Source organism: Salmo trutta, chromosome 12, assembly GCF_901001165.1.
Source record: "Salmo trutta chromosome 12, fSalTru1.1, whole genome shotgun sequence".
NCBI classification, from domain to species: domain Eukaryota; kingdom Metazoa; phylum Chordata; class Actinopteri; order Salmoniformes; family Salmonidae; genus Salmo; species Salmo trutta.
The window spans coordinates 83138097-83160285 of NC_042968.1; the positions used below are offsets into that span (position 1 = coordinate 83138097).

General features: G+C 41.5%; 2 protein-coding genes across 3 annotated transcripts; one reads left to right on the plus strand and one right to left on the minus strand.

The window, feature by feature from the left end:
• Window positions 1–1431: 1431 nt before the first annotated feature.
• On the minus strand, window positions 1432–4812 carry LOC115204448 (equilibrative nucleoside transporter 2). 2 transcript variants are annotated; one of them, XR_003880367.1, is made up of 7 exons: window positions 4489–4812; window positions 3940–4142; window positions 3657–3704; window positions 2518–2681; window positions 2310–2415; window positions 2042–2127; window positions 1432–1929 (listed from the first exon to the last, which is right to left on the minus strand). XR_003880367.1 is itself a non-coding variant. In XM_029770029.1 (6 exons), the coding sequence occupies exons 3-6, from the start codon at window positions 2572–2574 to the stop codon at window positions 1726–1728; spliced, it is 453 nt and encodes a 150-aa protein (XP_029625889.1). In that variant the 5' UTR covers window positions 2575–2681; window positions 3657–3704; window positions 3940–4809; the 3' UTR covers window positions 1432–1725. The 2 variants fall into 2 exon arrangements, 1 of the variants encoding a protein (XP_029625889.1); XM_029770029.1 differs by having other exon boundaries at window positions 3940–4809.
• Window positions 4813–11367: 6555 nt separating this feature from the next.
• LOC115204449 (complement factor B) lies at window positions 11368–21253 on the plus strand. Its single transcript, XM_029770031.1, has 18 exons — window positions 11368–11473; window positions 11937–12149; window positions 12248–12433; window positions 12615–12797; window positions 12974–13060; window positions 17017–17159; window positions 17310–17457; window positions 17587–17715; window positions 17864–17959; window positions 18436–18573; window positions 18698–18804; window positions 19244–19373; window positions 19577–19718; window positions 19863–19942; window positions 20038–20144; window positions 20265–20400; window positions 20629–20681; window positions 20900–21253. The coding sequence occupies exons 1-18, from the start codon at window positions 11413–11415 to the stop codon at window positions 21080–21082; spliced, it is 2322 nt and encodes a 773-aa protein (XP_029625891.1). The 5' UTR covers window positions 11368–11412; the 3' UTR covers window positions 21083–21253.
• The last annotated feature ends 936 nt before the right edge of the window (window positions 21254–22189 follow it).

A 22189-nucleotide genomic window follows, 5' to 3' on the forward strand; every position in this document is an offset into this window, starting at 1 on the left:
AAAAGATCCCAGAAATATTCCATATGCACAAAAAGCTTATTTCGCAAAAATGATGTGCACTGATTTGTTTACATCCCTGTTAGTGAGCATTTCTCCTTTGCCAAGATAATCCATCCACCTGACAGGTGTGGCATATGAAGAAGCTGATTAAACAGCATGATCATTACACAGGTGCACCTTCTGCTGGGGACAGTAAAAGGCCACTTTAAAATGTGAAGTTTTGTCACACAATACAATGCCACAGATGCCTCAAATTTGAGGGGAGCATGCAATTGTCATGCTGGCTGCAGGAATGTCCACCAGAGCTGTTGCCAGCGAATTGCATGTTCATTTCTCTCCAACATCATTTTAGAGAATTTGGCAGTACGTCCATCGGCCTCACAACCACACAGGCCCAGGACTTCCACATCCGGCTTCTTCACCTAAGGGATCGTCCAAGACTAGCCACCCGGACAGCTGATGAAACTGTTGGTTGGCACGACCAAAGAATTTCTGCACAAACTGTCTGTGTGCTCATTGTCCTGGGCAAAAGCTCACCTTCGATGGCTACTGGCACGCTGGAGAAGTGTGCTATTCACGGATGAATTCCGGATTCGACTGTACTGGGCAGATGGCAGACAGTGTGTACGACATCGTGTTGGCGAGCGGTTTGCAGATGTCAACGTTGTGAACAGAGTGCCTGCCCCATGATGGTGGTGGGGTTATGGTATGTGCAGGCATAAGCTACGGACAATGAACAATTGCATTTTATTGATGGCAATTTGAATGCACAGATACCGTGACAAAATCCTGAGGCCCATTGTCATGCCATTCATCCGCCGCCATCACCTCATGTTTCAGCATGATAATGCACTGCCCCATGTCAAAAGGATCTGAACATAATTCCTGGAAGCTGAAAATGTCCCAGTTCTTCCATGGCCTGCATACTCACCAGACATGTCACCCATTGAGCATTCTTGGGATGCTCTGGATCGATGTGTACAATAGCATGTTCCAGTTCCTGTCAATATCCAGCAACTTCGCACATTGAAGAGGAGCGGGACAACATTCCACAATCAACAGCCTGATCAACTCTATGCAAAGGAGATGTGTCAGGCTGCATGAAGCAAATGGTGGTCACACCAGATACTGACTGGTTTTCTGATCCATGCCCACATCTTTTTTGCTGAGGTATCTGTGACCAACTGATGCAAATCTGTATTCCCAGTCATATGAAATCTATAGATTAGGGCCTAATGATTTCCTCATATGAACTGTAACTCAGTAATATCTTTGAAATTGTTGCATGTTGCGTTGATATTTTTGTTCAGTGTAGATCAGTGTACAATAACCTTACTTCATTTTAAATATCCATATACTTTTGCGTCGGCATTATGGAAGATATCTCATCTATTTCCCTTCAGTGAGTAAATCAGAAATCTTCATAAAAGATTTTTGTGAGGGGCCAGTTGCCTCTAGAGCAGGTTCCTCAGGAGGAAAGAGAGCGCTGCCCCTAGAGACAGACCCAGAGCCAGGAAGAAGGTCATCAAGGCCCCCGCTGACTCACAGTCTTTAGTCCTCACCAACCCGGGGAAGAGAACAGAGGACAGGTCAGATACTGTGGAACAAACTGCCCAAATTCTTACTACAACGTAATAACAAGTTACATTGAATTAAACAAAAACAGCAGAAGGAACAATTTGACTAAACTGTTAAATAAATTCAGGTAGATATCAATTTGGTGACTCACTGAGGTGCGTAAGACATGCAGAGACAGATGAAATATCCATTGGACAAGGCAAATAATGTCATGATAACAAGGAAGGCAATGTCATGGGAGAACAGGACTGGCAGGTACTGGCGGTTGTCAATGTTGCACAGCATGATGAGAGGGATGAAGACCACACGGGAGACCACGAGCACAGGGAACAGACCGCTTCTCTTTGAGGGCTGTGGATGGATAAAGACAGAGACTGTTAGGCAGGAGAAACATGTTTGAGGTATTGGAGCAGCTATTTATTGCAGTTACTGGTAGTTAAGGAAGGGGACAGACGTCACTCACCCACTGAACCATAGAGGTGACACTGCGGCCAATCAGGTCCATGACGTTAAAGACGATGAAGCAGCAGACACAGAGAAAGTATTGGTCTGAAAGACAGACATACAGCCGTAATCCAGTTTGTTCAGCATAGCAAACTGCCAATCGGCTTACGACTGCAGCACGGCCGTGCTAAAAAAGTTAAATCCCACACCCTCTCTGGTTTATTTAACCACAACTGTCTTAACTGGACATAACTAGGCTATTATTATTATCCCAACTGTTTGCTCACCCCACTCCTTGTTTCCATACACACTCTTCACTTTTACTGTGACAGCAGGAAAAACTGACAGTGTGACGAGCAGCACACATGTCACACAAAGGGCCATCACCCAAATCTGTACAACAGTAACAAACAAAATGTTAGGGAAATGTTTGAGAAAAGAATGGTATTTGAATTGAGATTTGAATGACAGTGGGATAAAGGGAGGACAAGGCACCTTTTTGAAGACTGCCAGGACAGATGACCTGGTGTGACTGTCAGTCTGCTCCATCATGAACAGGGCTTCTTTGGTCCCACTGGCCTCAAAATCCCCATTGGTTATTATGGGTTTATTGTTGAAGCCATTTAGGTCGCCATTGACCAACGCTAATTTTTCTTTGTCTTTCAGAGGAAGTGAGAAAATAGTCAGTACTTAGTTAAGGAAAATCACTGCACATAAATGAATGAATTATTAATAGTTCCTCTATAAGGTATATGGTATTTGTTAATCATTTATTTGTATTATTTTTTTACCCCTTTTTTCTCCCGAATTTCATGATATCCAATTGGTAGTTACAGTCTTGTCACATCGCTGCAACTTCAGTACGAACTTGGGAGAGGCTAAGGTCAAGAGCCATGCGTCCTCCAAAACACGACCCTGCCAAGCCGCACTGCTTCTTGACACACTGCTCGCTTAACCCGGAAACACCGTACAGTCGCTAGAGCGCGATGGGACAAGGACATCCCGGCCGGTCAAACCCTACCCTAACCCAGACGACGCTGGGCCAATTGTGCGCCGCCTCATGGGTCCCCCGGTCGCGGCCGGCTGCAACACAGCCCAGGATCAAACCCGGATCTGTAGTGACGTGTCTAGCACTGCGATGCAGTGCCTTACATGTTGACCACACCGCTCGCGCACACAAAATAAATGTACACATACATGTTATTCCATCATTGCACCCACACTGCTCGCGCGTGCCAACGGGCGTCTGCGTTGCCAGGCGCTAAAATAGAAGTTGCTTCTATTTCTGACGCAGATCGCGCTGCAAGTCCTGCCTCTCCCATCTCCTCATTGGCTTTTAGAAGCAATTGCCCACGTGCTATCTCCTCATGAGTTATACCCACGTGGGTGACTGGAAGATGAATGGAGGTCGGTGGTGGTAATACACCTTATGAAAGTTAATTGCTAATCGCCATATTAAACAAGTAATTCCTAGGTTCTTATTACTGAGTAATTACCAATATACCATGTCATTTCTTCTCTGATCGGCATCCAGTGCTCAGATAATAGGGAAAGTGAGTGAGGAAGTTTGTGAAAGCTGCTTCCTACAGGTTTTTGTCTCAGATGATCCAACCAATGAAAAGTGAGTAACTCACCGGTCCACTGGGGCACTCTTCTGGGTTGTCATCCTGGTACTCTTGGGTCTGTATACAAACAAGGGACAGATGATTGCTTCAGAACGTGTCTCTCCTTGAAATAATGGTGTGTTGATTCAGGATGTTTTGAAGGCGAGTTTGCACTCTTTCATCTCACTTCATCTATGTTGATAACTGATAAAAAAAACTACAAATCCCCTCTACTAAACATGGTGATAATAATAATAATCTGATTCCCGATGTACTAAACCACGGGGTACTCACACCTGTCGCTCACACTCACCTGCCTTCTGCTTCAAATTGAAATTCTAGTTGATCGTATTTATATATTGATGTGTATTTCTAAATCCTTGGACAGGTGTCTCTGATCGTAGAACAGACAGCACCGTGAGGATCGGACTCGTTTGCACGTGGCTACACCTGACACGTCCTTCTTACTGTCACTTCCTTCTTCCGGTAGTTATAGGCACGTCATTTACTGTCACTCTATTGAACAGATGTTAAAACATGTAACACATTCAACAATACAGCTAATGTTAGGGAATTGAAATGTGGACTATCTTCTTTAAAAGTCAAGCAACAGGCTAGCAGCTGAAGAGACGGTCATAGAATAAGTGCCCTGAAGCGAGACGATAAAAAAAAAAAAAAAAAAAAAAAACTACTATTCATTTCTGACTCACACGAAGCTATTTGAAATATTTCTGAGTAGCCAGTAGTTAAGATGTGTGAGCTGTGCTTTCAGTTTAGGCTAATGCACATCACCATGCAAAAACAAATCCACAGAAAAGAAATACACTAAATAATAGCAATTTGTTTTGAACATTAAACTCACCCAGTTAGTCGAATTGTGTAGCAGTTTATATATAGTAGGCTATCTCCTTTGTCAAAAGCGAGGCTCACAGAACGAATATACCTGTTCCTAAAAGCCAGTTCTCGTTGCTAGGCTGCCCAGAGAGCGCCTATTGGCTGGGAGCGGTTTGGCGCGCGGAACATAGCAATCTATTGCAGCCTATATGACGCCATGACAATAGGCTTTTCAAAGGCAACACATTGTTGCTATAATACAGGATTGATTTCAAGTCAATTTGGTCAAACTTCAAAGTTTACGTTATTGAACGACGAGAGGTCAATTTAGCCTATTTCATGATAATAAAGACAGGGAGACAAATTCATATTTGATGGCGCACCTGAATATCATGGACACAAGGGGGCTGTCTGGTCGTTTGACTGGAAATACATGCTGTAATGTTATTATATAATAGGTTTATTTATCCCAGTGGGGACTGAGGTGTGGTATTCTAGGTAAACAAAGCAGTAAATAACAGCACAATTTCCACAGCAGTCCAACATGGCATATAGGCCCACAGTTTTCAAGACAAAGTCCCAAGAACCAGTGTGTATTTGTAGCATGGAATTTCCCATACAAGATGCATGATTTTGGCTTGTCCTGCATCATTCAACATATACTATTCTAACCAGCAAGCTCTCGTTCCTTATTAGAAGCACCGGCTCCATTCGTGTTTTGTATATGCTAATACCACTTATCAAGAAGGAGAATATGGGTTCACAAAGAGTGAACTGGCCTGTGACCAAAACACTTCAAAGGCCATGCAATGACCATGTTCAAAAACAAAAATCTGAAATACAGATGTAGGATCTTAATTTGAGCCACTTTGCTACTCCAAGAAAATAATCCTGCAGCAACAGGAAATGTGAAGTACTATAATTAATGGAAATGTTTGTAGTGGTTCAAGTCTGAAATGTCAAAGTGGAAATTACAAACTTCAGAAGTGTTAAAAAGACCAGCCCTTTGTTAGCAGTTTCAGAACCCCTGAACGATTAGTTAGTTGTACTTGCCCGACACCCCTTGTTTTTTTCACCTTAGTGGTACCTACAAGTCATCCCACTTTCTCAGCCAATCACAGCCTCCCCCTTTCTAGTCAGAATGAGTGAGATTGCATAGTGAGGTGCACAGCTGACATGTAGCCACCTCCAGTAGGGGGCAAAAGGGGCTTTGCCCCATCAGTTGAAACTTGTACCTCCTACTTTTAATTTTATGTCCGTATAGAAAAATAAGTTGAAATGATTAAGTGACAGGTTGGTACAAAATCTGTAGTCCATATCTCCACTGCACTGCATCAGCACAATGGACAGAGCGCTCTGCAGTGTGTGTAAGGGGGCTATGCGAAGCCACTGGGGCGCAGGGTTTCCTTTAACTGGTAATTGCTTAAATAAATAAAAAGCCAATAAATAAAATTGTGTAGCAGGCCACATTTTCTGGGGCTGCCCTGCTGCTGAGGAGAGAAAGCAAGAGAGGAGCCTTAGCCTAGGCTACTGTTGATTGCAAAGATGGAGGTCTTTTTCATTGAAGTAAAACAAAAGTTTGAGAGTATGCCTATAGTGAAACGTCAATAAGGCAGGGCTATAGACGTATTTTGCGACCCTTTGACATCTGGCTGTGGGAGTAAAAAAATATATTGCTTGCATTGGTGTGCAGGGAAATTCATTCACCTCACTAAAAACCTACTATTTTTTAGGAGACTAAAACCATAATTTGGTCAAACAGTAAAGTACATTATCCTCATGATTCCTTTAATGAACGTGTCTGCTTGCCTGCCCTTGTACCTGATTTGCTAGGGCCTACTGCTGTGTTGACTCTCTCTCTCCTATCCCTGGGAAAAAAATGCTCTGGGAGAAAGAAAAGTGTTCTGATTGTATAATATTTTAAAATCCAATTGCTGGGAAAACACAGCTTTCCTCTTGTCACAGATGGAGAGAGGATGTTCTCAGCTTTCTGTAGCTTTACCTTTTATTTCGCAACTCTCAGTTATGAGCTCAATAGCAGCTATTATACAAAGATAGTTCATATGGATTTGAGATATGCACCGAGCAAAATGTGCATTGGCCATTGTGAGTGCATGGGCCTCATTGGAAGGTATGCTACAACTGCAATGTTCACTTACTCAGGTGCTGAAATAGCCACAAATATATACATCCTATGATGTTAGATCACATAAAGATGCAGGTAAATTCCTTTCTATTGAAAAAATTAATAAAAAATAATAATTCAGGAGCCCTATTTTAACAGTAAAATATAACAACAATAGCATAATTGTCTACCCACACAATGCATGACAATCACTGGATTAGGTTGCACATAAAAATATTTAGAACCACAACATCACAAGATGATGAAATAACATATTTTCTTCAATACCATCTCAGTAGTCTATTACACTTTTTTATAAAAACACTGAATTACTTTATAACATTAGATTTTGAGAAAATTAACAACTAAGGAATAATTTTCCACTTCTCTCATTGACTTCTCAAACTCCAACTTCCGTCCTGGTCTGTTTCGTTCCCCAAAAGTCTTCCGATGTTGCGCCTCTGAGTTTAGAAACTCTGTGACTATTCTGTATATACTGGCATATTTCAGCCATAGTTATGGTACTACTTTGAGACTGTTGTGGCTATAGAGACCAATAGTAATAGTGTATTCTTGCAGGCACTAACTCGTTGGACAAAGCCTATGAGTAAATTAATGGAGTTTTTGTAGGGTTTTTGGATAAACACAGAAAATATGGTCTGTGGTAAACACAGGTAAACACAGATCTTATATATTTTGTTCTATGAGAATATCTTCATCAGCGAACGTCACTTTTTGTGAATTTTGATGCATCTTTGTAATAAAAAACGATGCACATAAAGTCTTGTTTAACTGTCTGATATTATCTCATAGAACAAATGTATAAGATATCATAAGCCTGTGTTAACCTCTGACCTTATTTTCAGATTTTATAGAGTACCACAGTATGAGTCATAATACCCATAACACGTGGTGGTCAAACAATAACATAACAACATTATGACACCACACACACACACTCACATATAGACACACGTTTACACTCTTCACATACGCTGCTGCTACTGTTTTTATTATATATCCTGACTGCCTAGTCACTTTTACCCGTATCAACATGTACATATTACCTCAATTACATCAACTACCTCGTACCCCTGCACATTGATTGACTCGATACCGGTACTCCTTGTACAAAGCCTCGTTATTGATATTGTTGTTTTATTTAGTTACTATTTCCTTTTTTTTTATTGATTATTTAAAAAATTATATATTTTTTTAATCAAATGTTTCTTACTTTTTAACTTAGCATCGTTGGGAAAGGGCTCGTAAGTAAGCATTTCATGTTAAAGTCTGCACCTGTTTTATTTGATGCATGTGACAAATAAAGTTGTATTTGATTGATTTGAGATATCTTGTTCTTGCTGGACAGACCTGTGGTGGCTGAACCCTATCCATTGGCACCTAATAGCTCTACTAGTGCCTAATAGCTCTACTAGTGCCCGTCTACATGGGTCCTCCCAGATCAGCCCGTTACTATTGTTCAAGAAGCCTTTTCAAACCTCAAATACCTTACAAGTTTTACATTTCCTGCATTGTAGGAAAGTTCTCCTGCAACAGGGTGATCAAATGTAGATCATATATCTGCATGTAGGTTACTTGTATGAATTCAACTGCAGTTTAACAGAGGAATTATTGATCCAATAGACGCATAGGCCTATTGGTGGTGATTGGGGTGAGTTAGCCTCATGCAATGTAAAGTACTTTGAGTCTTAGAAGGAAAAAAATCACTGCATAAACGCAAATCATCAATTAATCATTACACTTTGGATGGAGCGCCAATGAATTACAGGAAATGATGAAGTAGCCTATGTGTACTCTGGCTTGTTTACACTAGCCTTGTCTGTCAATTTACAGGGCACGACTTGTTGTTTACCTTGAAGGGGAATGCCCCCCCCAAAAATCCCTTTTATTCATCTATGTTGTTTTGACATGGCAGGAGGCCTTTTAGCCTATGATAACGTGAGATGATTAATAGTGACCCTAAACTGACCTGTCATAGAATAGTGGTGTGTTCGGTGAAAGCTAGAGTAGGTGTGACATCATCTAGCGAAAGCCCTTGGAATATCTGTTAAGAATGAGCTGCTGTATATAGCTGGGTCTTTTTTTGTCCTGAAATTCTGTCCTCATCCGACTACCCCAGCTGTGTGTTGGAATTATTGTATATATTGTATGTAGACTTTGTGTAAATTCCTCTGTCTGTATTCTGTTTGTACATTGTCTATTACTGGCAGCACCAATCACAGAGTTAAATTCTGGGTATGCCTAAATGTACTTAGCAAATGAAAGTGATTCTGAAGGGAGTTCCATTTCTTGGTTGTTACAAAACTGTAGCACATTATAACCTCCAATATTCTGGGCAATCTTTCCAATTTAGTAACTATGGCTTTCCTACTGTCCCAGTTGCAGATGTGCAATACTGTGTCAGAAGTTTGAGAGAGAGATAATCCCTTATCAACTATACATCAGACTGAATTTACAGATGATTAACATAATTAATTATGTAGTAGTGTGTGTTTTTATATGGGCACAGGGAGGGTAGTGTGTGTTTTTATATGGGCACAGGGAGGGTAGTGTGTGTTTTTATATGGACACAGGGAGGGTAGTGTGTGTTTTTATATGGACACAGGGAGGGTAGTGTGTGTTTTTATATGGACACAGGGAGGGTAGTGTGTGTTTTTATATGGACACATTTTTGTTCATGATTTACATTTGCCATTTTGCAGGTTTTACTATATAATGTCTTCCATACAGCCACATTTCCAGAGGTGGAAAAAGTACTCAATTGTCATACATGAGTAAAAGTAAAGATACCTTAATATAAAATGACTCAAGTAAAAGCGAAAGTCACCCAGTAAAATACTACTTGAGTAAAAGTCTAAAAGTATTTGGTTTTAAATATACTTAAGTATCAAAAGTATAAATCATTTCAAGTTCCTTATATTAGGCAAACCAGATGGCACAATCATACTTTTTTTTTTATTGACGGATAGCCAGGGGCACACTCAGACATAATTTACAAACTGAAGCATTTGTGTTTAGTGAGTCTGCCAGATAAGAGGCAGTAGGGATGACCAAGGATGTTCTCTTGATAAGTGTGAATTGGACCATTCATTTTCTTGTCAAAATATAACGAGTACTTTTGGGTGTCAGGGAAAATGTATGGAGTAAAAAGTACATTATCTTCTTTAGGAATGTAGTGAAGTAAAAGTAAAAGTTGCCAAAAATATAAATAGTAAAGTAAAGTACAGATACCCCAAAAAACGACTTAAGTAGTACTTTAAAGTATTTTTACTTAAGAACTTTACACCCCTGCACATTTCCTCATCTGCTTGAATGTGCTTCCCCTATCAAGGTGTTTTGGTACTTCCCTCATGCACTAGATTTTACCAGTCAAACTGTCTATCCTGCCCTCTATCCATGGTGACAATAGTAGTAGTTGGATCGTTTGTCCAGATGTGCAATACGTTAACTAGCAATCAAACCACACATAATATCATTCAAATCTGCGCCAACTTTCTATATAAATCCACAATGATAGAGGAATAGCTGATGGGCAGCGGAGAGGCCGGTGCGTCATTACGCATGAAAGAACAGTGAAGACACGCATCTCAAAAAGCACTCCAATTGATCTTGTTCAGGGAAAATCAAATTATCGCAAAAGCCCTGTTATTTGAATGATTCCATTTGGATCAGTTGTGGCTCTACTCTGGGCATGTGTGGCATAAACACAACTAGTCACAATGTTAATCTGATCAGGCTACTTCGTCTCCTGTAGGCTACCTGCACATGTTCATCCACTCCAATGTAATATAATTCCAGAATCCAAACAGCGCAACGGCCATTACATTAATGGAAAGGGACATCTGTTACACAACACCAACAAGTTCAATGACATTCGGGAATTGTCAAACCAAGCCTTCGATACTAAGTGTGGAGGGATGTATTTTCTGTTTGGCGAGATTGACATACTCTACTTGATTGTGGCGTTGAAAAGGTAAACCATGATGATAAACGCTCAAAGTAATCGATATGCAGTTATGCGTTGCTTATTGGTTGTGTATGGTTCATTGGCACAAAAACATGGTGGAAAATTCGTCACATACATTTATATAGTTATACATTTTGTGTCAAAACTGTAAAAATCTGATTTCCCGCTAGCTGGTCATTGTCTGTAGCCAGTGCCACAAAACCATGTGTTAGTGGAAATGTCGATGTCCACGTTTATAACCACATGTTTGCTACAGTTATTGTTATTTATGGTGGTAATAAATATTTTTTGAGTTAATTTTACAAGGGGGGAGGGTGTGTAAATTATTTTACAGTACAAGGGGAGGGTCATGTGAAAATATTTTTACGCTGGGGGGTGTTTTTTTCGAAGTTGTATTTACTGGAATTACCCACAAACAGAGAGCTGAGGCTAGGTTTACTTACTAGAATACACACTAAGATCGTTGACCTTTTTGGTCTAAACTGTTGCAAAATAAGCTGTACTAGCTACGAGTGGTTTATCAAAGTATAAATCATTTTCATATAATAAAGCTGATAGATAATTCTCAGTCACAGGCTCGGATTTAAAAACCGTATATATATATATATATATATATATATATATATATATATATAAAAAGTAGAAATATGGCAAGCTTTTGGACATTTTGTGAGTGTGTGTTTGTTTCTCATTGTAGGTCATTGATCTTCTTTTATTTGACTTTAGGTTAACCAGTGACGGCAAGCTTTTAGTCATACCTTCCCCTTGTCCCTCCTACCTTCTCCATATAAACATGCACCTTTCTGCAGATTGTTTTACTTTTGGACCTGTGAGCCACCATGGAGTTTTCTGTTCTCTGGAGTTTGTCTGTAGCACTGCTGATATGTCCTCTTTATATGGGTGAGTGCCTTGAGTGCCTTACATTCAAACTGCTGTTGTTGGCTTTTCTTACCTTTTAGAAACATTTGTCCCATATGCTCCTGTATTCTGGATAGTATAACAATGGATGGAAAATAAAATGTATGTACTCAACGTGTGTTGTTTTTGATAGGATTCACTGTCAGTACTTTTTGACTGGGTCTTCATCAAAGTGGGACTTTACGTTTGGGGTGATTATATTAATATTGTTGAATATCATAATATTCAACATAAATTATAATTAGGGTCTTAAAATTCACTTGTGTACCTATACACACATGTTCAGCTTTGACACCATCCATTAGGGTTCTGTATACTATTAAGAATTCTGGTTTGGTAAAACTCCGATGTGTTCTGGTATTCTAGCCAGAATCCCAACATGGCCCAGGCCATTCATACAGGCATGCATAAAATAAATAGAAATTTTCCCACACTGACCCCACAGGTGTAGGTGTTCTGTGTGAAGTCACCTGTAATGAGGAGAGAATGGACATGGAAGGAGGTAATTACACTCTCACTAAGAAGCTTGAGTATGGCAGCATTATGATATACCACTGTCCAGAAGGGTACTATCCATATCCTGCTTTAACTCGCTTGTGCCTGAAAAGCGGAACTTGGAAGCCAGCACCACGAAGAAGACCTCTTCAACAGTGCAAAAGTAAGTGACGATGCCTGATATCTTCCACGAAGACAGTATTTGAAATAAGAGAAATGCTACTGAAACAGGACCATCAATTTTGTTTTCTTCTTCTTTAGTGGTCGAATGCCCCAACCCTTTGGTTTTGGAAAGTGGTTCTGTCTTGCCTGTACAAATGCAATATTTTGTCAACAATAAGACCACGTATGAGTGTTATTCGGGATACTCACTGCGCGGTTCAGCCTCCCGTGTGTGCCAAGCCAATGGGAAGTGGAGTGGGGGCACACCCATATGCAGCCGTGACTGTGAGTAGCAAACTGTCATCTGTCTCTTCGTCTTCCTCCTCAGGACCCTCTCTGGTCAGAATGACACATACATTTCGTTCAGTGCCACAGCCTATACAATGCAGCATGCTATACTCTCCCTGCCTCCCTGACACCCTCCCTCTCCATTTCTCTCTGACTTTCTCCCACCGTTCTCTTACAGCAGGAAGTGAAGATCGCTGTGCTGACCCTGGGATTCCAGCAGGTGCTAGGAGGTCTGGTTCCAGTTTTGGCATTGACGACAAATTGTCTTACCGCTGTGACGAGGGCTTACATTTGTTGGGGTCAAAGGCGCGTGTATGTCAAGAGAGTGGCCAATGGACTGGGACTGAGCCTAAATGTTACTGTAAGGCCCCAGAAAGACACCCAAAACAATAACAGTTTTCCAAGCAACACAACGCAGTCATGACTAATCCATTGCTCAAAGATGCCAAAAGATTGTCATAGTACAGTCCAATGTCATAGACTGTGAAAAATAGAGATTTATCCTGTGGTTGTCTGGTTCTTTTGTTCTTGTTGCAGACAAACACACGTATGACACTGCACTGGAGATCACGGAGGCCTTCGGCAGTGCTATCAGAGAGAGCCTTCAGCTGGCAGCGCCCATTGGTAGGTCTTCATGACAACTAATATGTCATCAATTGTTTATTTGTTGAAGTCTTTATTCCATTTTCATTATCACCATAACTGTATCAGTATACAGTGCATTCAGAAAGTATTCAGACCCCTTGTGTCACGCTCGTCGTAAAGATGGGACCAAGGCGCAGCGGGAATGTGAATTCTCATCTTCTTTTATTACAGAAGAAAACCAAAACAAACACTTAAACGAAAACAACCGACGAGAAAACAGTCCTGTTAGGCACACAGCTACACTTACGGAACAACTACCCACAAAAACCCATGAAAAAACACCCCTACTAAATAGGACCTTCAATTAGAGGCAACGAGGAACAGCTGCCTCCAATTGAAGGTCAACCCAATAAACTAAACATAGAAATAGAATAACTAGACACAGACATAGAAATAGACTAACATAGAACTTTAACCCAAAAAACCCGAAACACATAAAACAAACACCCCCTGCCACGCCCTGACCAAACTACAATAACAAATAACCTCTTTACTGGTCAGGACGTGACAGTACCCCCCCCCCCCCCCCCCAAAGGTGCAGACCCCGGATGCACCTCAAACAAAAAAAACCACAAAAATAAACACAAAATTAAACCCCAAAACAAAAATAATCCCAAACTAAAGGGAGGGAAGGGAGGGTGGCCACCGTCACCGTCGGTTCTTGTGCTGCACCCGCCCCTCCCCCATCCTCCTACTATGGAGGTGGCTCAGGCTCTGGCCTTAGTCCCCAACCTAACCTGTCCACCCCCGCTGAAGGCTCAGGGCTAAGGCGCATCGCTAGAGACCTCGGGCTGATGCGCGTCGCTGGAGACCTCGGGCTGATGCGCGTCTCTGGGAGCTCCGGACTGGAGGGCGACTCTGGGAGCTCCGGACTGGAGGGCGACTCTGGCTGCACCGGTTCCGGACTGTAGGGCGACTCTGGCTGCGCCGGTTCCGGACTGTAGGGCGACTCTGGCTGTGCCGGTTCCGAACTGTAGGTCGTCTCTGCAGGCTCCGGACTGTGGGCTGTCTCTGCAGGTTCCGGACTGTGGGCCGTCTTTGCAGGTTCCGGACTGTGGGCCGTCTCTGCAGGTTCCGGACTGTGGGCCGTCTCTGCAGGTTCCGGACTGTGGGCCGTCTCTGTCGGTTCCGGACTGTGGGCCGTCTCTGTCGGTTCCGGACTCTGGGCCGTCTCTGTCTGTTCTGGACTGTGGGCCGTCTTTGCAGGCTCTGGACTAGAGGACGTCGCCGGAAGCACTGGACGGGAAACTGTCGCCGGAAGCTCTGGACGGGGAACTGTCGCCGGAAGCTCTGGACGGGGAACTGTCTCCGGAACCTCTGGACGGGGAAATGTCTCCGGAAGCTCTGGACGGGGAACTGTCTCCGGAAGCTCTGGACTGGACAGGCACACTACAGGCCTAGTGCGTGGGGCTGGCTTTGGAGGCGCCAGCCTGGTAACACGCACCCCAAGGCCAGTGCGAGGAGCAGGACGAACTGGACTGGGCTGACGCACTGAAGGCCTAGTGCGTGGGGCTGGTACTGGAGGTACCAGACTGGAGACACGCACCTCAAGGCTAGTGCGAGGAGCAAGAAAAGGATGTACTGGACTGGGCTGACGCACTACAGGCCTGGTGCGTGGGGCTGGCTTTGGAGGCACCGGACTGGTAACATGCACCTCAAGGCTAGTGCGAGGAGCAGGAACAGGGTAAACTGGACCCTGGAGACGCACTGGAGGTCTGGAGCATACAGCCTGCACAACCCTTCCTGGCTGAGTGCTCAACTTCGCCTGACTATACTGAGGCGCTTTAACCAATCGCACCGGCCTTTGAATGCTTCTGGGCAATATAGTGCGCATTTCTGCATAGCTCGGTGCTTTCATGATCCGTTGCTCCCCATAATAAGCACGGGGAGTTGGCTCAGGTCTACGACCTGACTTAGACATACTACCCGTGTGCCCCCCCCCCCATTTTTTTTTGGGGGGGGCTGCCTCTCGCACTCGCCAATCCGTGTATATAACGCCTCGTAATGGCGCCGCTCCGCCTTGGCTGCCTCCAGCTCCTCCTTAGGGCGTTGGTACTCCCCAGCCTGGTGCCAAGGTCCTGCCCCGTCCAAAATGTCCTCCCATGTCCACGACTCCAAATACCTCTGCTGCTCCTTCCTCCGCTGCTTGGTCCGTTGTTGGTGGGTAGTTCTGTCATATGCGTCATAAGACGTGGACCAAAACGCAGCGGGGATATGAATACTCATCTTCTTTTATTAGATGGAAACCAAAACAAAACACTATTACAAAAACAACGATGAAAAAACAGTCCTGTAAGGTGGTCTGACTATACAAGGAACAACTACCCACAAAACCCATGGAAAAACACCCCTACTAAATAGGACCTTCAATTAGAGGCAACGAGGAACAGCTGCCTCCAATTGAAGGTCAGCCCAATAAACTAAACATAGAAATATAAGAACTAGAACAAAGATAGAAATATATTTACATAGATCATAACCCAAAAATCCCCGAAACACACAAAACAAACACACCCCTGCCACGTCCTGACCAACAACAATCACAAAATGACCCCTTTTCTGGTCAGGACGTGACAACCGCTCAGGAAGGAGACGCGTTCTGTCTCCTAGAGATTAACGTACTTTGGTGCGAAAAGTGCAAATCAATCCCAGAACAACAGCAAAGGACCTTGTGAAGATGCTGGAGGAAACAGGTATAAAAGTATCTATATCCATAGTAAAACAAGTCCTATATCGACATAACCTGAAAGGCCGCTCAGCAAGGAAGAAGCCACTGCTCCAAAACTGCCATAAAAAAGCCAGACTACGGTTAGCAACTGCACATGGGGACAAAGATTGTACTTTTTGGAGAAGTGCCGTCTGGTCTGATGTAACAAAAATAGAACTGTTTGGCCATAATGGCCATCGTTATGTTTGGAGGAAAGAGTGGGATGCTTGCAAGCTGAAGAACACCACCCCAACCGTGAAGCACGGGGGTGGCAGCATCATATTGTGGGTGTGCTTTGCTGCAGGAGGGACTGGTGCACTTCACAAAATAGATGGCATCATGAGGCAGGGAAATTATGTGGCTATATTGAAGCAACATCTCAAGACATCAGTCAGGAAGTTAAAGCTTGGTCGCAAATGGGTCTTCCAAATGGACAATGACCCCAAGCATACTTCCAAAGTTGTGGCAAAATGGCTTAAGGACAACAAAGTCAAGGTATTGGAGTGGCCATAACAAAGCCCTGACCTCAATCCCATAGAAAATGTGTGGGCAGAACTGAAAAAGCGTGTGCGAGCAAGGAGGCCTACAAACCTGACTCAGTTACACCAGCTCTGTCAGGAGGAATAGGCCAAAATTCACTCAACTTATTGTGAGAAGCTTGTGGAAGGCTACCTGAAACGTTTGACCCAAGTTAAACAATTTAAAGGCAATGCTACCAAATACTAATTGAGTGTATGTAAACTTCTGACCCACTGGGAATGTGATGAAATAAATAAAAGCTGAAATAAATCATTCTCTTTACTATTATTCTGACATTTCACATTCTTAAAATAAAGTGGTGATCTGAACTGACCTAAGACAGGGAATTTTTACTCTGATTAAATGTCAGGAATTGTGAAAAACTGCGTTTAAATGTATTTGGCTAAGTGTATGTAAACTTCCGACTTCAACTGAAAATAAGGTATTTCTGTTTTTTATTTTTAATACATTTGCAAACATTTCTAAAAATCTGTTTTCGCTTTGTTATTATTTGTGTAGATTGATGAGGAACTGTTTTTATTTAATCCGTTTTAGAATGAGGCTGTAACGTAACAAAATGTGAAAAAAAGGGAAGGGGTCTGAATACATTCCGAATGCACTGTATTTGCCAAACCTTTCACATATCCTCAAATATCCTCCTTTTCCACCTGTGATTGTCAAAGTAAGATATGCTGCTGGTGCCTTTCAGATGACACAGATCAGGAAGGAAAGAAGATCACAATAGATAAAGCTGGAAAGCTTAACATATACATTGCTATGGACATATCTGACAGCATTGCGGAGGAAGAGTTTGACAAAGCAAGAAATGCTGTCAAGAAACTTATCATAAAGGTATGTCACAAGTCACTCACAAAGTATGTTATGTAGCTGATAGAAATGTCTGACAATATGGAATCAGTTATTGGTTTACCACAGTATTCCTCTCACATTCTTTGACAGATCATTAAACATTATCCTGTTTTGTGTCTTCACCTTTCACAGGTTAGCTCCTTTTCAGTCAGCCCAAATTATGAAATCATTTTCTTCGCTTCTGACGTATTAGAGGTTGTCAACATAATAGATTTTTCTGGAGATAAAAGAAAACCACTTGAGGAAGTCTTGGATGTCTTGGACAAATTTAAATATGATGGTAAGCAAAACATTTACCATATATGTACTTACATCATCATTGCCCAAACAATACACTTATCCAGTGGCTAGGTCAAATGTAATGTGACAAACAGTGTGTTTGTGTGTGTGCACGTGCACTTTTTCACAGCTAGAGATAATGTTGGGACCAATCTCAACCTTGCCTTTAAAACCATCCTGGAACGCATGGCTATCCAAAAACAACGAAATGAAATGCTATTCATGGAGGTCCACCATGTCCTCATCTTTTTCACAGATGGTACTGTATTGCTATTACTCATGTATATTTGTATGGAAAGTGTTTGAATGTATTGCAGTTCGTAGCTTGTTTTTTTAGTTTTTTTTTTTAAAGCTTTTGTTCACTATGGTCAGCTCAGTAATAATCCCTTGAATCTCTTTACTTGCAGGTGCTTACAACATGGGGGGTAGCCCCGAAAACACAGTGGCCAAAATTAGGGAAGCGGTGCACATGAATAACAAGGAAGAACGGGATAAATATCTTGGTGAGGTCAAAACTTTTGTGTGGTCTTAACATTTAACAACAACCTGACATTCTACTCTCAACTATTCTCCCCGTTTTGAAGACCCTCGGATCAATTTACTCCAAAAATATTTTAGGAACTGTTGGGATCTTAACTTACTGTTGCAAGTTAAAATTGTAGAATACGCAAGGTGGAATTTGTTTGTGCATCAGCAGTTTCTCTTGTTATGTCAGTCACTGATAGTCAGTCAATTAGCCCACCCCCAATAAAGTTGCCCATCCCTGGTGACTTTCTAACTGTAGACTGAGCAAGGCCTAAAACACGCACACAACAGTTTGCTCAGGAATAATGATCAACCATTTCTGAACAATGATTTGTGGCACTCGGCACAGTACAATATTCAAATTCAAGCCAACTATCGTCTCAAGTATATTAACGTTCTTGATTCATCTCATGCCTAATGTTTTTGGCACTTCGTCTTGTTTTTTGTTTTTTAGATGTTTATGTTTTTGGTGTCGGAAGTGAAATTTTTGATGAAGATATCGTGCCACTAGTGACAAAACGGAACGACGAGAGGCATTACTTTAAAGTAAAGAATGCTATTGAATTGGAAAAAACCTTTGATGAAATAATTGGTAAGAGTCCTAATTTAAACAACAATATAGAAGAATGTGTAGATTTCTATGCGTCTCTGCATGGATATTATTCTGTATTTTAGTGTCTTTATCAGTGTGTTGAGTCACCTCTCTCGTCCAATAGATGAAAGCAAGATTGTGGGTTTATGCGGACTCCATAGAAACTATGATAGTGGTACCGCAGACACCATACGTCAGAGATACCCCTGGATGGCACGGATTGACAACACAGTAATTACTCATGCCTGATTTTCACGCTTGATTATTTCATCAATGACCCAGTGGCCTTTCTTCATGTTCAGATTTGATTTAGTGTGCACTGTCATTACCAATACATGACAGATATACTAACTTATAATTGATTCGATTTAGTTTAAATGACAATATTTAAAGTTAGAATTTGATTTGATCGCTAACAGTATACAGCAGACCTCGCCTGACATTTAAGTCCTGAATTCAATCATCACTCATAGTGTGTTTCTGCAATGCAATGTTTCAGGTTGTGCTATGGGAGTGATAAATGGCTGACACACACCTCCCATACTCTACCTCATCCCAGTGCATGAAAGAAATTGAAATCTGGTTGACATTTAAATGCGATATTGATGCAAATGCGTTCCTGTTGTCATTTACTGTATGTATGTTCAACCTCTCTCTCCTGATACCATAGCATGAGGATGGAACAGCTAGTAAATGCATGGGGTCTCTGGTCACTCGCCGCTTCATCTTGACTGCTGCTCACTGCTTCAAGTTTGAAGACAAAGCAGACAAAATCCGTGTTACGATTGGGAAAAATCAAGGTATAACCAGCCCCCCCTTCAAAAACATTTGCACTTACACCTAAACATTTTTTTAAATATATAATCTTGTTTTTTCAAGTGATTATCATCATTACAAGGAAATCTGTCCGGATGCCACATTTACTTGAACAAGGAATCTGGTGATATTGTAAATTGTAAGCAATAGGTTTGTTGAATTACACTCTGGTCCTGCCTCTTAACAGTTGTAAAAGGAGCATCACGTATAATATTACATCCTGATTATAATATCAACGGTAAAAAGAATGACGGGATAAAGGAGTTCTATGATTACGATGTAGCTCTCATCCAACTGAAGGAAGATGTAGATATCTCTATCAACATAAGGTAAGACTTCTGACATTATGCTGAAGGTTACCAGAATGAATACAATGACACAGCCCTTCAGATCTGAATCTAAATCATCTCTGTAGTAACGTGTGAAGGACACGCTGTTTCCTTTACGCATTCTTGCTTTACTGTGTTCCTCAGACCAATTTGCATCCCTTGCACCAAGGAAACAAGTGCCGCTTTAAGACTGGTAGGAGAGGCTATCACCTGCAAGCAACAAGGTACAGTTACAGCACACATAGCCTATTCACCAAGATACACAAGGTTCATCTAGGCACTCCATGTTGCCTTGCCTCATATATTGTTCTCCTTGCAGAACAGATATTGTTCAAAAATTCTTTAGAAGAAGTCAGTTTCATTTCATATGATAAGAAGGAACAAATGGATCAACGTAGCGATGCCAAACTAAAGCTTCAGCATCAGGTGAGTGCTTGTATGATGTCTGACCACACACACACACACACACACACACACACACACACACACACACACACATCAATGGATGATGCCCATATTGCGCCTCTCATATATTTTTCTCTTTAGTTGAGGGACAATTGTATCGGATTGGCTGCTACTCAGGTAGAAGGCATAACACCACTTAATCTAAAGGATGTTGTGACTGATAACTTCCTGTGCACGGGTGGGAAACAACCTACTAGAGATAATGTTGCCTGCAAAGGTATGTTAACAGTTCATGGAACATTAGATGAGGCATTCACTGTTTGTTTATATCTATTCTCAATGTAATGCGAACCTTATGATTTGAATGAGTATTATTGTAATAGAAGTATTGTACACTTGTTAAAGATGAAAAGGGTCTCTATTACTTTGTCTTACCTTTTCATTTGTTTGCATGTGTGCACTTTTATGTGTGTTTACGTGTGTGTGTGCATGCGCGTGTGTGCAGGTGACTCCGGTGGAGCTGTGTTTAAGGATTATGATGAATACCGCACCATCCAGGTGAGACATTCTGACCATATCTACAGTACATACAGCAGATAAACAGGCTCTAGCAAAGTGGCAACTTTCTATCTAATTTCCTCATACTTTTTGCTCTTTCCTTTTTTCTTCAATCAATATTCCATATTTATTTCTGTAAAATGTATTTGCAAACATCTGGGGTCTTCGTAATCTACAGGTAATTAGTGCTGTACTGACACCTCTTCCATTCTTCATAGGTTGGAGTGATCAGCTGGGGAACCAATGACCTGTGCCCTGGTGGTAACAGTGATGTCAAACAGGAGTCTAGCGAAAACTCCAGAGATTTCCACATCAACCTCTTTAAAGTTGTGCCGTTTCTGAAGAAGTATTTGGGGAATGAGACAAGTGATTTTCAACCTCTTGAGTTTTTAGAGAATTGAAGAGTTTCATTCCAAAACGCTCTATTTTCAGAAATGTTGGTTAAGTAGCTTTTATTGTTTAAAGAACTTATACAAGAGATTGGTGTGTTTTTTCACTCTCTAATTATGGCATGGGGTTATTCAATGACAGATGTATTTGTTTCAAATCTATCACTTGATGGTTTCATTTCAGAGAGACGAATTATCATGTTTTTTTGGCAAAACACTGTTTTTTTACACAGTCAAATGTAACACAACTGTACAAATAAAACATTTGTAACATCAATATAAACATTTTAAAAAAAGATTCAATACAGTAATATGAGATCTATATGTAAAACATTTACATTTGACATTTAGTGGATGCTCATATCCATAGTGACAGTCATCTTAAGATAGCTAGGTGAGACAACCACATAGCGTAGTGACTCACAGTCATCTTAAGATAGCTAGGTGAGACAACCACATAGCGTAGTGACTCACAGTCATCTTAAGATAGCTAGGTGAGACAACCACATAGCGTAGTGACTCACAGTCATCTTAAGATAGCTAGGTGAGACAACCACATAGCGTAGTGACTCACAGTCATCTTAAGATATCTAGGTGAGACAACCACATAGCGTAGTGACTCACAGTCATCTTAAGATAGCTAGGTGAGACAACCACATAGCGTAGTGACTCAGTCATCTTAAGATATCTAGGTGAGACAACCACATAGCGTAGTGACTCACAGTCATCTTAAGAAAACTAGGTGAGACAACCACATAGCGTAGTGACTCACAGTCATCTTAAGATAGCTAGGTGAGACAACCACATAGCGTAGTGACTCACAGTCATCTTAGGATAGCTAGGTGAGACAACCACATAGCATAGTCAAATATTGCGTAAACAAACATTCCATTCCAACTAAACAATGGATATTGTTAAGGCTGCATGTGTTCGAATCTGATATAGGAACAAAGAGTCAATTATATTCTATATTAATGTCAATATTTATTCAGCAGTTAATAAATGGCAAATGCAATTTCCGTATATACGGGTTCACTGTAACACCTCACAGGCAAACAGAGAACTGAAAATGACATAAGTTCTTCATTAAATACTCTGACAGAGATAGTTCCAGCTCAC